The sequence below is a fragment of the Orcinus orca genome, chromosome 2, assembly GCF_937001465.1.
Source record: "Orcinus orca chromosome 2, mOrcOrc1.1, whole genome shotgun sequence".
NCBI lineage: Eukaryota > Metazoa > Chordata > Mammalia > Artiodactyla > Delphinidae > Orcinus > Orcinus orca.
In genome coordinates this window covers 60,550,277-60,562,955 of record NC_064560.1, presented here as the reverse complement: position 1 = coordinate 60,562,955, position 12,679 = coordinate 60,550,277, and the positions used below count along the sequence as shown (strand labels likewise).

The 12,679-nt window shown below is 51.6% G+C and overlaps 1 protein-coding gene across 3 annotated transcripts in view; it reads right to left on the bottom strand.

Annotated features, from left to right (window-relative positions):
* Nucleotides 1-12,679, bottom strand: part of AP3B2 (adaptor related protein complex 3 subunit beta 2) — a 63,038-nt gene that overhangs the window by 20,435 nt on the left and 29,924 nt on the right. For 2 of the 3 annotated variants that reach the window (XM_049706819.1, XM_049706820.1), the window contains 5 exons: nucleotides 11,083-11,160; nucleotides 10,541-10,861; nucleotides 1,816-1,891; nucleotides 1,606-1,680; nucleotides 1,205-1,300 (listed from right to left, as the gene is read on the bottom strand). In XM_049706819.1, the coding sequence (XP_049562776.1) occupies nucleotides 1,205-1,300; nucleotides 1,606-1,680; nucleotides 1,816-1,891; nucleotides 10,541-10,653 (360 nt within the window). In that variant the 5' untranslated portion in view covers nucleotides 10,654-10,861; nucleotides 11,083-11,160. The remainder of the gene's footprint in view (nucleotides 1-1,204; nucleotides 1,301-1,605; nucleotides 1,681-1,815; nucleotides 1,892-10,540; nucleotides 10,862-11,082; nucleotides 11,161-12,679) is intronic. The other variant, XM_049706821.1, reaches the window with a different exon arrangement.

The following is a 12,679-nucleotide window of genomic DNA, read 5'->3' as shown; positions in this document are numbered from 1 at the left end:
TTATCCTAAGCAGAAAACCACCCAGTGGACACTATCATGCCTGCATTTAATATACAAAACGAAAGGCGAGAATATTCAGTTTAAATAGTGTGGGGGGATTCAGCCTCCACTGCATAATTTTTTTAATTAATTAATTAATGGCTGCATTGGGTCTTCACTGCTGCACGCCGGCTTTCTCTAGTTGCGGCGAGTGGGGGCTACTCTTCCTTGTGATGCGCGGGCTTCTCATTGCGGTGGCTTCTCTTGTTGCGGATCATGGGCTCTAGGCACGCCGGCTTCAGTAGTTGTGGCACGTGGGCTCAGTAGTTGTGGTGCACAGGCTTAGTTGCTCCGCGGCACGTGGGATCCTCCTGGACTAGGGATCGAACCCGTGTCCCCTGCACTGTCAGGTGGATTCTTAACCACTGCGCCACCAGGCAAGTCTCTCCACTGAATTCTAAGGGACTTGAATTCTTCCCACTGTCCCTTCCCTTGGGTGATTTCAATTTCTGCCTGCCTCAAAGAGCATTTCACCACAACAAATGTGATCCAGGTCTTTAAAGGTGGATATTTTACATACACTGGGGCATCTGAGACAAGTCAACTACTTCTTCTGGTGCTAAACAGAATAATCAATGTGTCCCAACGCTCAAGGAATCATTGGCCGTATTGAACTTACTGAAAATGGAATGGTCTTATCTTTATGTTCTCTGTGCTGACCGTGGAACCCAGTCTCCACATCTGAGGCTGCTCTCCTGCTCGGTGAACTTTGTGGTTTTCCTCTCCATGGAGCTCATTTGTTTTCAATAAACCCTTTTGTCCTCCTCACCCAGTTCCAGGTGAAAAGGTTCCAAAGCCATTGTTCTCCACAGATAGATACACAGACCAGGTGAACCTGCCAGTGCCAAGGCTCCAACACCCAGAGGTGAGGAATCCAGGTCAGCAGCTCCCCGCACACAGCCCTGTCCTAAGAAGGCAGACTTCCGCCTGGTTGTGGGCCTCAGTCCCTTTACATCAATGGGGGTGAGGGCCAATGTCAGGGGCTCAAGTGGTTCACGTTTGAGGCAGCCATCATCACAGCCTCCTCTGACTCTCCCAACTTTAGGCAGGTAGGAAAAGGCCTCCAGAGCCTGTCCCCCCATGCTCAGACGTCTCCCTGGGTTCACTCCTCCAATACAGCACCCACAAGGCCCAGACCCCAGGGAGGCAAACGGAGACCTCTGACCTTTAGGCCACGTTGGAAGGTGGAGATGGACAGCAGGGCTAGGTCTTGCTGCTCCTCGGCGTAGCGCACCAGGTACACGTAGACAAGCTTCTTCACCTGGGGGGGAGTGGGCTTCTCAGCAGGGACTGGTGCCCCCACCCCGTGAGAGGTCATCACCCCAGCTGGCTGTGGTCCATGGGGAAAGCACCCTGGGTGTACCCTGGCTCCTTTGCTCTGATCCACATCTAGTTCAGGGATGTCTAGATGGTGTGTCTTTTCCTGGACCAGGAACTTTCTGAGCAGATTGCCCCCCCCACCCCAAGGACTGGATTGTTCCCTTCCTCACCCCCAACCAGCTCCAGTTTATTTATGCCCACCTGGTGGAGGTGGGCATGAGAGACCCCTCACCAGGTAGCGCTCACCTCTATGTTCTTACAGGCCACGTTCTTCACCACGGCAGGAAACAGGTCTGAGGCATTCTTTCCCCGGGCGATCATCTGGTGGTGGGGTCAAGGAAGGGGGAGAAGAAGGATGCCGGCTCTCATTAGGAGAAGGTCCACAAGGAGCCGAGGAGAGCTGCTCTTTGATCCCCAGGCCCCTCGCCCAAGGGAGGCCCCTCCTTCCCCCCTCACCGCCACAATCCTCTTCATGGCCTCCAGCTTGAGGGAATCCTTGTTGGTGTCCAGCATCTCCTTCAGGTCATCATGCCTGGTGGGAGAAACAAGAGGTCAGCTGAGGGCACAGCAGGGGGGGTGGGGCTATCAATCAGTAGGGTCCAGGCAGAAAGAAGGGACCTGGGCAGGGAAAGCAGGACTCGACCAGAAGGGAAGGTGGTAAAATACACATCAGGGGACTTAGGGGTGGGAGGAGCATGTGGGCCAGCCAGTGCTATGGGCTGAGTTGTGCCCCCCTCATAAAAGATATGTTGAAGTCCTAACCCCAAGTACCCAGAATGTGACCTTATTTGGAAATAGAACTGTTTGAGCTGTAATTAGGATGGGGTAATACTGGAGTAGGGTTGGTCCCTAATTCAATATGTCTGGTGTTCTTTAAGAAGATGGCCTTGTGAAGAGAGAGATGCAGGGAGAACGCCTTGTGAAGACAGAGGATTGGAGTGATCCATCTACACGTCAGTGAACATCAACGATTGCCAAACTATCAGAAGCTAGAAAGGGGCAAGGAAGAATTCCCCTACAGGTTTCAGATGGAGCAAGGCCCTGCTGACTCCTTGATTTTGGACTTCTAGCTTCCAGAACTGTGAGATAATAAATTTCTATTAAGTCACCCAGTTTGTGGTTACAGCAGCCCTGGGAAACTAATACAGCCAGGAGGTGACAGGATGGATTTGGGGTGGGAAAGGTAGGGACCCTTCCCAGGAAACGGCCAGTTGGATAGATGAGAAGGACCTGGAGCCAGTGAAAAGGAGGTGGGTGTCAAAACAAGAGCAAGATGCCCTTGTCCTCCCCGAGTGTGGTCCCAGGCCCTGACCCCACAGAGTGAGCTGATTCCAAGGACTGGACGGGTCCCAGATTCTCCAGAGTCTGTTGAGGTGGTCTTACCACAAAGGCCAGACCTGTCACATTCAACAGTCATTCAAGAAAGTTATAAAACCCTAATGGGGGCTTCCCTGGTGGCGCAGTGGTTGAGAGTCCGCCTGCCGATGCAGGGGACGCGGGTTCGTGTCCCGGTCCGGGAGGATCCCGCATGCCGCGGAGCGGCTGGGCCCGTGAGCCATGGCCGCTGAGCCTGCGCGTCCGGAGCCTGTGCTCCACGACGGGAGAGGCCACAGCAGTGAGAGGCCCGCGTACCGCAAAAAAAAAAAAAAAAAAAAAAAAAAAAAAAAAAACCCTAATGGGAGAGGTAAATGATAATTTAAATAAATAACCCCTCGCACAAGACGGAGGGGAATAAAGGTAGTCTCCAAGCCAATATACAAATTTCATACCATGGCCATTGAAATTTCAATGGAGGCCTTTTGTCAAACTTCCTGAAGTGACTGCAGAATTCATCCAGAAACAAAAATCAATTGGTAAGAACGCCAGAGAATTTTGGGGGGAGAACAAGAGAACAATGGAACAATGACAGACAACTCCCCCTACCAGAATTCAAAACACAAAACAACATGACAACGATAAAAGCCCTATGGTACCAGGTTAAAAGTAGAAAGTCAAGAGTCATAGGGGGGAAATTTCACAAATGAATCTAAGTTGATACATTAGGAACAAATAACTCACCAATGGGAGAAAGAAATTTTCCTCCCCTGAAATAAATGCTGTCGGGACAACTGCTATGTAGCAAAGAATTTAACTTGTACGTATATTTCACACCAAAATTAATTCCACATTTGTTTAATAGTTAAATTATTTCAATATATGGAAGAGGGGGAAATTTTAATTTCCAAGGTCATAAAATTATCAGTAATAATAATTTTTTATTATTACTAGGTTTATTTTTTTTTAACTTTTGTATGTAAACTAAATTTAAGAAAGTAAAAAACCAAGGCAACTGTGTTTCTTTGCTAGGGCTGCCGTAAAAGTAACACAGACTGGGTGGCTTAACAATCTAAACTTATTTGCTCACAATTCTGGAGGCTAGAAGTCTGAGATAAAAGTGTCAGCGGGTTGGTTTCTTCTGAGGCCTCTTTTCTTGGCTTGTAGATGGCTGTCTTCCTATATCTTTACATGGTCTTCCCTCTGTGGGTCTGTGTGTCCATATTTCCTCTTCTTATAACAGGTGAATTATATTTGATTAGGGCCCACCCTAATGACCTCATTCTAACTTAATTATCTCTTTAAAGGCCCTATCTACAAACACAGTCACATTCTGAGGTATTGGGAGTTAGGACTTCAACATATGAATTTGAGGGGGCCACAATTCAGCCCATAATAGCAACAGAAAGGAAAATATTTGGGATATGGTGAATAAAAGTTTAATATTCAAAATAGATAAAGTACTGATATAAATTTAGGGTCTATATTCAGTATTCACTGTCAGGGCTACTGCAAGCCCTTCTGCCACCCGCTTGCCCCACCAGGTAGACACAGCCCTGTGCTGCTGCTCCCCATTCAGTGGGTGGAACATTGTTTGGTATTCCTTGGCCATGTGCCCTTGAGCAGTGAACAACCTGCCTGACCATACTCAGAGATCCAGGGGCTGGTGGTCAAAGAAGTGAACAGAGAAGTGTGAATAACCCCGTGGAAAAATGTGTCTGCACACAGCTGATAGAGCAGTGGGACCACTGATGCACTCATATATTGCCCAGGCAATTCCAAAATGTGATGAGCGGTTGTGTATGGAGAACTGTACATTCTCTAATCTCCCAGATGATACTCAGATAATCCATAGCTTTGACCTAGGCATGAGAACCCAGCTGGGAGAGGTATCACCAATGGTAGGAGTTAAAAAGCAGTGTGCGCAAAGTTAGTCACAGAAGTGAAACATTTAGAAGCAACAGAGAATCAGAAATTGGAGGTAGCAATATCAGGAGAGGGAAGAGCATGATAATAGTCATAAAGAGGCAAGTGTGACTGGTGCTGATGCTGAGAAATGAGTAAGTGCTAAATGCTAAGAGGAAGAAAAGAACCTGACATAACATGCACCTAGTCGTAGGGCTGCATTTTGCAGAAATGTGTGAGTGCTTAACAGAACACAGAGGACTTGCTAGCTGTCAGATGAGGGCAGGAGAAGATGTCCTGCCCCACTCAAGTTGATCTAAAACGCCTCCATTCAGGAATACTACTCAGCCATAAAAAAGAATGAAATAATGCCATTTGCAGCAACATGGATGAACCTACAGATTATCATACTAAGTGAAGTAAGTCAGAGAAAAACGAATACCATATGATATCACTTATATGTGGAATCTAAAATATGACACAAATGAACTTATTTACAAATCAGAAACAGACTCACAGACATAAAAAACAAATTTATGGTTACCAAAGGGGAAAGGGTGTGGAGGAGGGATAAATTAGGCATATGGGATTAGCAAATATAAACTACTATATATAAAATAGACAACAAGGTCCTACTGTATAGCACAGGGAACTAGATTCAATATCCTGTCATAAACCATAATGGAAAAGAATATGAAAATTATATATATCTCTATATATCTGAATCACTTTGCTGTACATCAGAAACTAACACAACATTGTAAATCAACTATACTCCAATGAAAAGAAAAAAAAAGATCAAAACTCCTCCATTCAGGAAGATGTCCCCCCAAACCAGAGGACATTTTCTACTCCCTATGGCCAAGCCAGGGTCAGAAGACAACCACCTTGTCACCCTCCTAAACACAAACCAGGTGGTCAATTCCTAGGTGTGTTGAACTCAGGACACATGGCTGTAGACAGAGATACAGACCATTCACCTGGGCCTGGGCAGCACTGAGGGTGTGGGAAGAATGACAGAGCTGGGTGTCACCTTCCCAAATAGACGCACACCACTGCACACCCAGGAACCTCCATACATACCCCCGCAGGGATATGGTACCAGGGATACCCTCCCACATCTCCCCGCAGACATACCTGTACCCCATACACATACCCAGACCCCCAAAGACACACCTACAACCCCCAGACACATAAAATCTATACATAAACCCACACACACCCACAAAAAACCCTGCAGACACACACCCACAACCCCCACAGAAATACACACAGTCACAGACATATATACCACACATACAGACACTTCCCACAAAAACACACTCTCAACACATAAACCCACACACCTATGGACGCACACACCTCACCTACAAATCCCTATAGACGCCCACAGACACATATCCACCACGACTTCCCCCACCCCCGATCCAGACATGCACATACCCCACACACGTCCCTCCACAGACACACACACACACACACACCACACACACCACACACACCACATACACATGCACCTTTTTGACAAGACTGAGTTACTCCAGTCTCATTGGACAAAATGGGCTGTGGGCTCCCATTTGAGATTCTTGATGATAAATACAGGCTTTTAAGGGATCAAATACTCCAGCCTCATGATCCTCTGACCTCCTTCTGAGGGGTCACGTGGGCGTCCTCACTGGCCAGCCTGGGGTGACTTCACTGGGACCTGTCAGAGTTTGCCCAGCCCCTTTAACTCTGGGAGTTCTCTAAAGCAGGCTTCCTCGCACCCGGGTGTACTCACCACCCCGACAGATGCCACAGGCCCGTGTCCAATGCACACACCCAGGGCGTGTGCTGTGGCACCCACAGTTCTCCCACCCACCCAGCCTAGCGCACACCTTCCAGGCTCCTGAAGGCTCTAGGGCCCTAGGTAAGGGGAATCGAGGGAGCGGAGGGACTGGGGGGACATAGCGGACATAGCACAGGTAGGATTGTCAGCTGCCCCCTGAAAGACAGCAGCTCCCTCCTAGGGTGTAACCACCCTGGTCCCTCATCTTCACTCCCACCAGCTTATGTTCCCAAGAGGGAGAAGAAGGGAGAGATACACAGCAACACTCTAAGGCCATGAAACATTAATCTCCCGCAGTCCGATCCCCTTATACTGCTCTCACTGTGACCTGACCCCTGGCCTGAGGGACTCTCTGGGGCGAGGGGCACTGGAGCCAGCTGGTGGGTAAAACATGGCATTTGAGGCCAGACATACTCATCTCACCTGATATCCACTTTCCTCCCTTCCCTCACAACCCAAGTTCCAACCCACTAGACAGGAGAGGGTGGCCAAACGCTTTATCCTGTCTCCAAACCTCACCCAGAACCCACTCTAGCTAGGACCTGGGGGGAGGAAAAGGTCAAATATTTTACTCCACCCTCAAATATTTTACTATCCTCTTCCCCTCAGAGCTTCCAGGGAGTTAGGCTTATCTCCCCCAACTCAAACTCTCAGTCCCCCATACAGTACCCCTGATGCCCCCCGCTTCCCACCTAGACCCTAAATGCCGGCCCAGTCCTCCTGCTGAGGAGGTGGGACTTAAATGGGTCCTGGCTGAGAATGGCAGCTTCCCACCCCTTGCCTTCCTGGCTGTCTGGGTGAGGGTCTCTGGAGGCCCCTCTGTACCGTAGTGGCTGCCTCTGGCTGTGGCCTTGGCCAGGCTCTAGGCAAGGTCCTTCCAGGGACGTTTCTGGGGTCGTGTCTTCCTCTGGCGCCTGCAGCCACCGGAGCTCCTCCGGCTGCAGGGCCTGGTACCAGGGTGGGGGCCCGCCTTCAGGGGCCAGCACAGGGCTGGCAGCCTCCTGATCAGCTCCATCAGCCCCTCTGCCCCCTGGCCTCACCACGGCCCCTGGGAGCTGCAGGAATCGCTGCATTGGGCACCAGGTCCTGCTCCAAAATGGGACTGAGCTGACCAGGGAGCTGGGGATGCCTGTCACTGTCACCAGACGGCCCGCCCCGAAACTCAGAAACTGGACACTGGCGGGGAGGGAGGCTCTGGTTTCCTCTTCACCGCTCAGAGACAAGGACTCACGAGGGGGAGGAGGGCAGGGACTGGGGACAGGGCCAACCCCCAATCTCCAGGCAGGGGACTAGGGGGCAGGAGAGCTGATCCAGACAGAGGTGGGGCATCCCCCTCCTCCACTCTCAGGCCACAACTGGACCTCTGCCTTCCTCAGAAATCTTGTACACCCTTCTCGCTCTGACCCTAACCATCTTGATCCTCACCTGTCTTTCCAAGGCCATTTCCTTGATTTTTTCCTTCCTATCAGCACTCTCTTCTCTCTCCTTCCTCCATACTTGGCCTAGGCCCCCCAGGTCCACCCCTCCAATCTGCTTCTTACTCACATCCTTGGCCCTCTTGTCCCCTCAGCCCCTACCCTGCCAGGAGTGGTTAGTTTATTTGCTCTATTTCAAACCCCCTTGATGCTCCTCAAATTCCCACCCACAGCCCTTGCCTTTGCAGCTTCACTACTGGCTTCTCACAGAAAATAAAGGCTTTAGATCAAATCCCCCGCAGCTCCCAAGCATCTGCATCTACTCTCTCCTCTCCTGTCCTCCTCCCTCTGGGCAGAGCTGGTCCTCCTTGAGGCCAGGCCAATCCTCCCACCCAGCTCTGTAAGCCTCCCCTCCCCTCTCTCCTTCAATTCCTTTCAGCCTCTCCCACACGGCTGGCTCCTTCCCATCAGCAGTTAAACTTGTTCTGGGCTCTCCCATCCTAATAATTAACAAACAAAAATAACAACAAAAATAAAATAAACAAACCTTCTTGAACTGATGTTCTCCTCTGGCAACTCTTTCCCTCTCTCCCCCTTACAGTCACACTTCTTGAAAGCAAAATTCCCATCCACTGTGTTTTATTTATTTACCTCCCCTTCACTCCTCTATTCACTTTAATCTGGCTTCCCATGCTGATTAGAATTTAGGGCTGAGGCGCCACGATGTCTACAAATTATATGGCTCAGCCAAAAATATAGACAGATGGTTAGATAAGGCAAAATGGCAGAATGTCATCAATGGTTGAATCTAGAGGGAGGGCACACATTCATTGTATTATTCACTCAACTCTTCTGTATGTTTAAAATTGTTCATCATAGAATGTTGGGGAAAAATAATCTAGCCCCTCCTCTTCTGACTTTGCCAGAACTATTCTCCCAGGGCAGAAGGTGGGGAGTAAAGCAGGAAGGGGTTGACCTGCTCTTTGTCTAACCAATGGTCATGATTGCTTTCCTTGTTTGAGTTGACCTCAGTGGGCATTGACACTGCTGATCGCTTCCTTCTTGAAACTACATTTTATTTTTCCTCCTTCCCTTGGCTTACTTTTTCTCAGTTACTTTGAAACACTTTTCCCCTGCTCTCTGGTCACTCTTAATTCCATGTCTTCAGGGTTCCTACCTGTGCCCTGTCTGAACTCATTTTATATTACATGCTCCCTAGGTTCTCTTGGCTTCCTTTTGTGGCTTTGATGGATATATATAATAATCTCCTGGACTCCAAATCCTAACATCCAGCTACCTACTAGACTTGAATGTATTATACCTCAGAGTCTACAATCTCAGCATGTCAAAAGCCATTATTTTCCACAAATTTGCTTGTAATGTCTTTTTCCCCAATTACCCTGTATGGCACCACCATCTATCCAGTTACAAGAACTAGTAACCTGAGATTATCCTTATCTTCTCCCAGCCCCTTCCTCTTACCTTTCCCCCCAGTTAATCATCACATCTGGGGCTTCTACCACCTAAAATAGCCCTCAAGTCCTGTGCCTCGCCCATAGTCTCGGCCACCATCATGTCCTCCCCCCTAACTTCAGCCCCCTTCACTTGTCTCCTGCTGAATCCAGCACCCCTCCAATCTCTTCTCCACAACCCAGCCTGGGATCCTTCTAAAATGCAAATCTGCTATTGCCTGCTTAGAACCCTTCAGTTGCGCCCCCCCCCCCCGACCTTGGCATCTCCCCACCTTCATTTCTGGTCATTCTGGTGGCTTGCACAGAGATTCTGCCCTCACCGTATTAGCACCTACAAAACCTGTGATCTAGCTCTCCTTCACGTCCACACCTTGCTAAAAGCTCTTTCCTCTGCCTGAAACATCCCTGGCTCTCCCCTGTCCCTTCTCTCCTGGCACAGGGACCAGCTCCTCTCACCGCTCTGACAGCCCCCGCTACCCTGAACTGTCACTGACAGCTTCTTCCCTGTGTCCCCCTCTAGAGCAACTTGAGGACAAGGACTGTCTCATGTTCGTGGCTGCATTCACAGTGACTAGGACGAGACTCGATACAGTAGGCCCTTAAAAAGGCTTGTTTCAAAATTTACGAATAAACGAACGAATGAGCCAAAGGCGGAAGGGAAGAGTGGGAAGTTAAGGTAGGGCTGAACTATAGGGGCAATGTGGGGAGCAGGAGTGTGAGCGCTAGATGGGAGATGGGGATGAGAACATGGGGACCAGAATGAGGGAAAATGGATTTGTAGGAGGGGCCAGGCCTGGGAGGTTCTGAGTCTATTCCAGGACGGGCCTTCCTGGACAGGCCCCAGGCTCAAGCTTGCTGGTTCTGACCCCTCCCCCACGTTATTTTGGAGTCAATTTGCCACACGCGAAAAAAGGCGGAGAACGCGTGTAATCCAAACCTACTAACAGGAGAAACACCTGGGGCGAGAGGATTGGTCCTCCAGAAAGAGAGACGGCTGGCCCATCCCCCACCAGCCTCCCACCCCCTTCCCAGGTCGCAGGCCGGCCCCTCACTGCGGGATGCTGCCGTTGGGGACGGGCGTAGCGAAGGCCCGTGACCGCGGCGGGAGGGGGCTGGGCAGGCTTCCGGTGCGCGCCGCCGGGGCCCGGCCTGGGCGCGGCCGACTGGCCTGTGCGCTGTCCATGGTACCGGAGCGCATGTTTCCAGGCCGGCCCGGGCACAGCCACCCTCTCGGCGGGCTCCCTCACCGCTTGTAGTCGGAGGAGAAAATGCCGCCGCTCGCCGGGTCGTGGCCGTACTCGGGCTCCCCGGGGCCAGCAGAGCCGCCCTTGTCTTCGCTGTAGGCGGGGGCGGCCGACATGGGGCGGCAGGGGAGGTCGCGGGCTTCGTTGGGATGGTCGCGGCGCCTCCGGGATGCGGCAGGGACCGAGGAAGGGAACGCAGGCCGGACAGGCGAAGTCGGCTGCGCGGCCTGGGCTCCGCAAAGGCCGCAACCTGCGGTGGCGGAGGCAGCGCGCGGATTTATCAATCTGGGATGCTCGCGTGAAGATTCTTAAAGGTACCGGCGCCTGCGGAACGGAGGGCGTGTCCGAGGAGGGAGCAGGAGGGGAGGTGTAGCAGGGTCTGGCCCCGCCCCAATCCCTCGGAAATCCCTCCACCCCCCAGTAAGGAAGGTTCCTGCCCTTTAAAGGGACTGATGCAGCTCCAGGTCTGGGGGGGGGGGGGGCGGTGGAGGTTGCTGGACTGATTATGGGACAGCCTTCTGGGGATGCAGAACGTCTTTACCTACCACAGACCACCGGGTCTCGGTGGAACGGCCTCTAGGGGCTCCACTCATCCCAGATACTAGCGCGGATGCTCGCCCACGCTGTGGAAGGAAAGGGCGGGGTGGGGGAGGGGTAAGAGAAAGCTGTGCAAAAGGGTTTCTTGGAGATGTTGGAATTTAAGGAAGGTTGGTCCAAGAGCGCCAAGGAGCCTACAGCATGCTGCTGTAGATGTAGATGCAGATGTAGAGAAATGGGGACAGAATAGAGGGGAATGTGAACCCCGAATTCAGCTTTGGAAAATAGTTTAATAACCATTTCTGAAGCCCTCATGCCCACCCAGGAGTGCCTGAGGTCATGGCTAGTCCACGGTCAAGTCCACATCCACCGAAACCTAGGAAAGAAGGGGAAGGGAAGAGGGTGGGTTAGGGTCTGGTGTGACTGCCAAGACTCTTGGATCATGTGAGGCCTTCAGCTCCTCCCCCAAGGCCCAAGGTACCCCAAGGAAAGACGGCCTGGATCCAGAGGGAAAGTGGTGACTGGGTTGGGGGAAGGGGTGGGTTCTAGTTGACTTTGGGGCATCAGGTTGAATAGCTGGGGTCTTTTGGCTGGACTTCAGGGAGAAGGTGAGAAGGCCTGGATACGGAGTGTGGAAGGGTCCATAGGGCTGAGTCTTGATCTATAGATTAGGATACAGGTGTCTCCTGAACCAGAATTGGTGGGCCCGGGTGGAAATGGGCAGGGCCGGAAAGGTGGAATTTGTCTCTGTAGGTGGGTTCCATTGGAAAATGGGAATAGGGACTGATCAGGACCATGGTAGCACCTGGCTGAAGTAGGCTGAAATAAATAGATGTGCCCAGTATCTGTGAGCTGGGATCTTCCTGGAGTGGACCCAAAAGGGTTTCAGAGGAGTAGAACCTTGATGAGTTAGCAGGCCTAGTTTGCTTCTGGGGGCTTTGGGTCTGCCAGAGGAAAGTGGATCTTGAGTTTGAAGAACGTGGCCTGGGTGGGGAGGGAGGGCCTGAATTTTCCAGGAACTCGTTGGTTAGCTGCATTTGTTAACTGGCTCTGGAGGTGACGTGGGGTCCTGCATGGGTAGCTGGGCCGTGCACACTGAACTAGTGGGACTCTGGGCTATTTGTAGGGGGTCCAGGTTGGGCTCTAGGCCGAGCAGTGCAGTGCAGAGTGCACGCAGTTGCTGTGCGTGGGGTGATAGGGAGGTGGGTCAGCGTCCAAGGCTTTGCATATGCGGTGCTCCAGCCGCCCTGTCTACACAGCACCCTCCAAAGCGAGTGGGGGCGCAGCAGCAGTCGCTGCCGTTGTTTGGACACAACGCCTTTGCAGGAGCCGAGAAACATGAGCGGCCCGCGGCCACCAGGATTCTTGCATGCAAGGATCACCAGACAAGTGCGGATCAGAGCCAGGTCAGGTCCTGTGACTCCAGCCCCAAGATCCAGCCTGCATCCCTATCTCCCAGGATCCCGCGGCCCTGAGCCCCACACCCTGGGTGCCCAACTGCCTGTCTTCAGAGACTCACACCATGAGCTCAGGACCTGCAGTCTTCATCCCCGTGAGGCCCACCCACTGGTGGAGCTGGGCTTGATGGGTAGCCTCTGTTCGAAG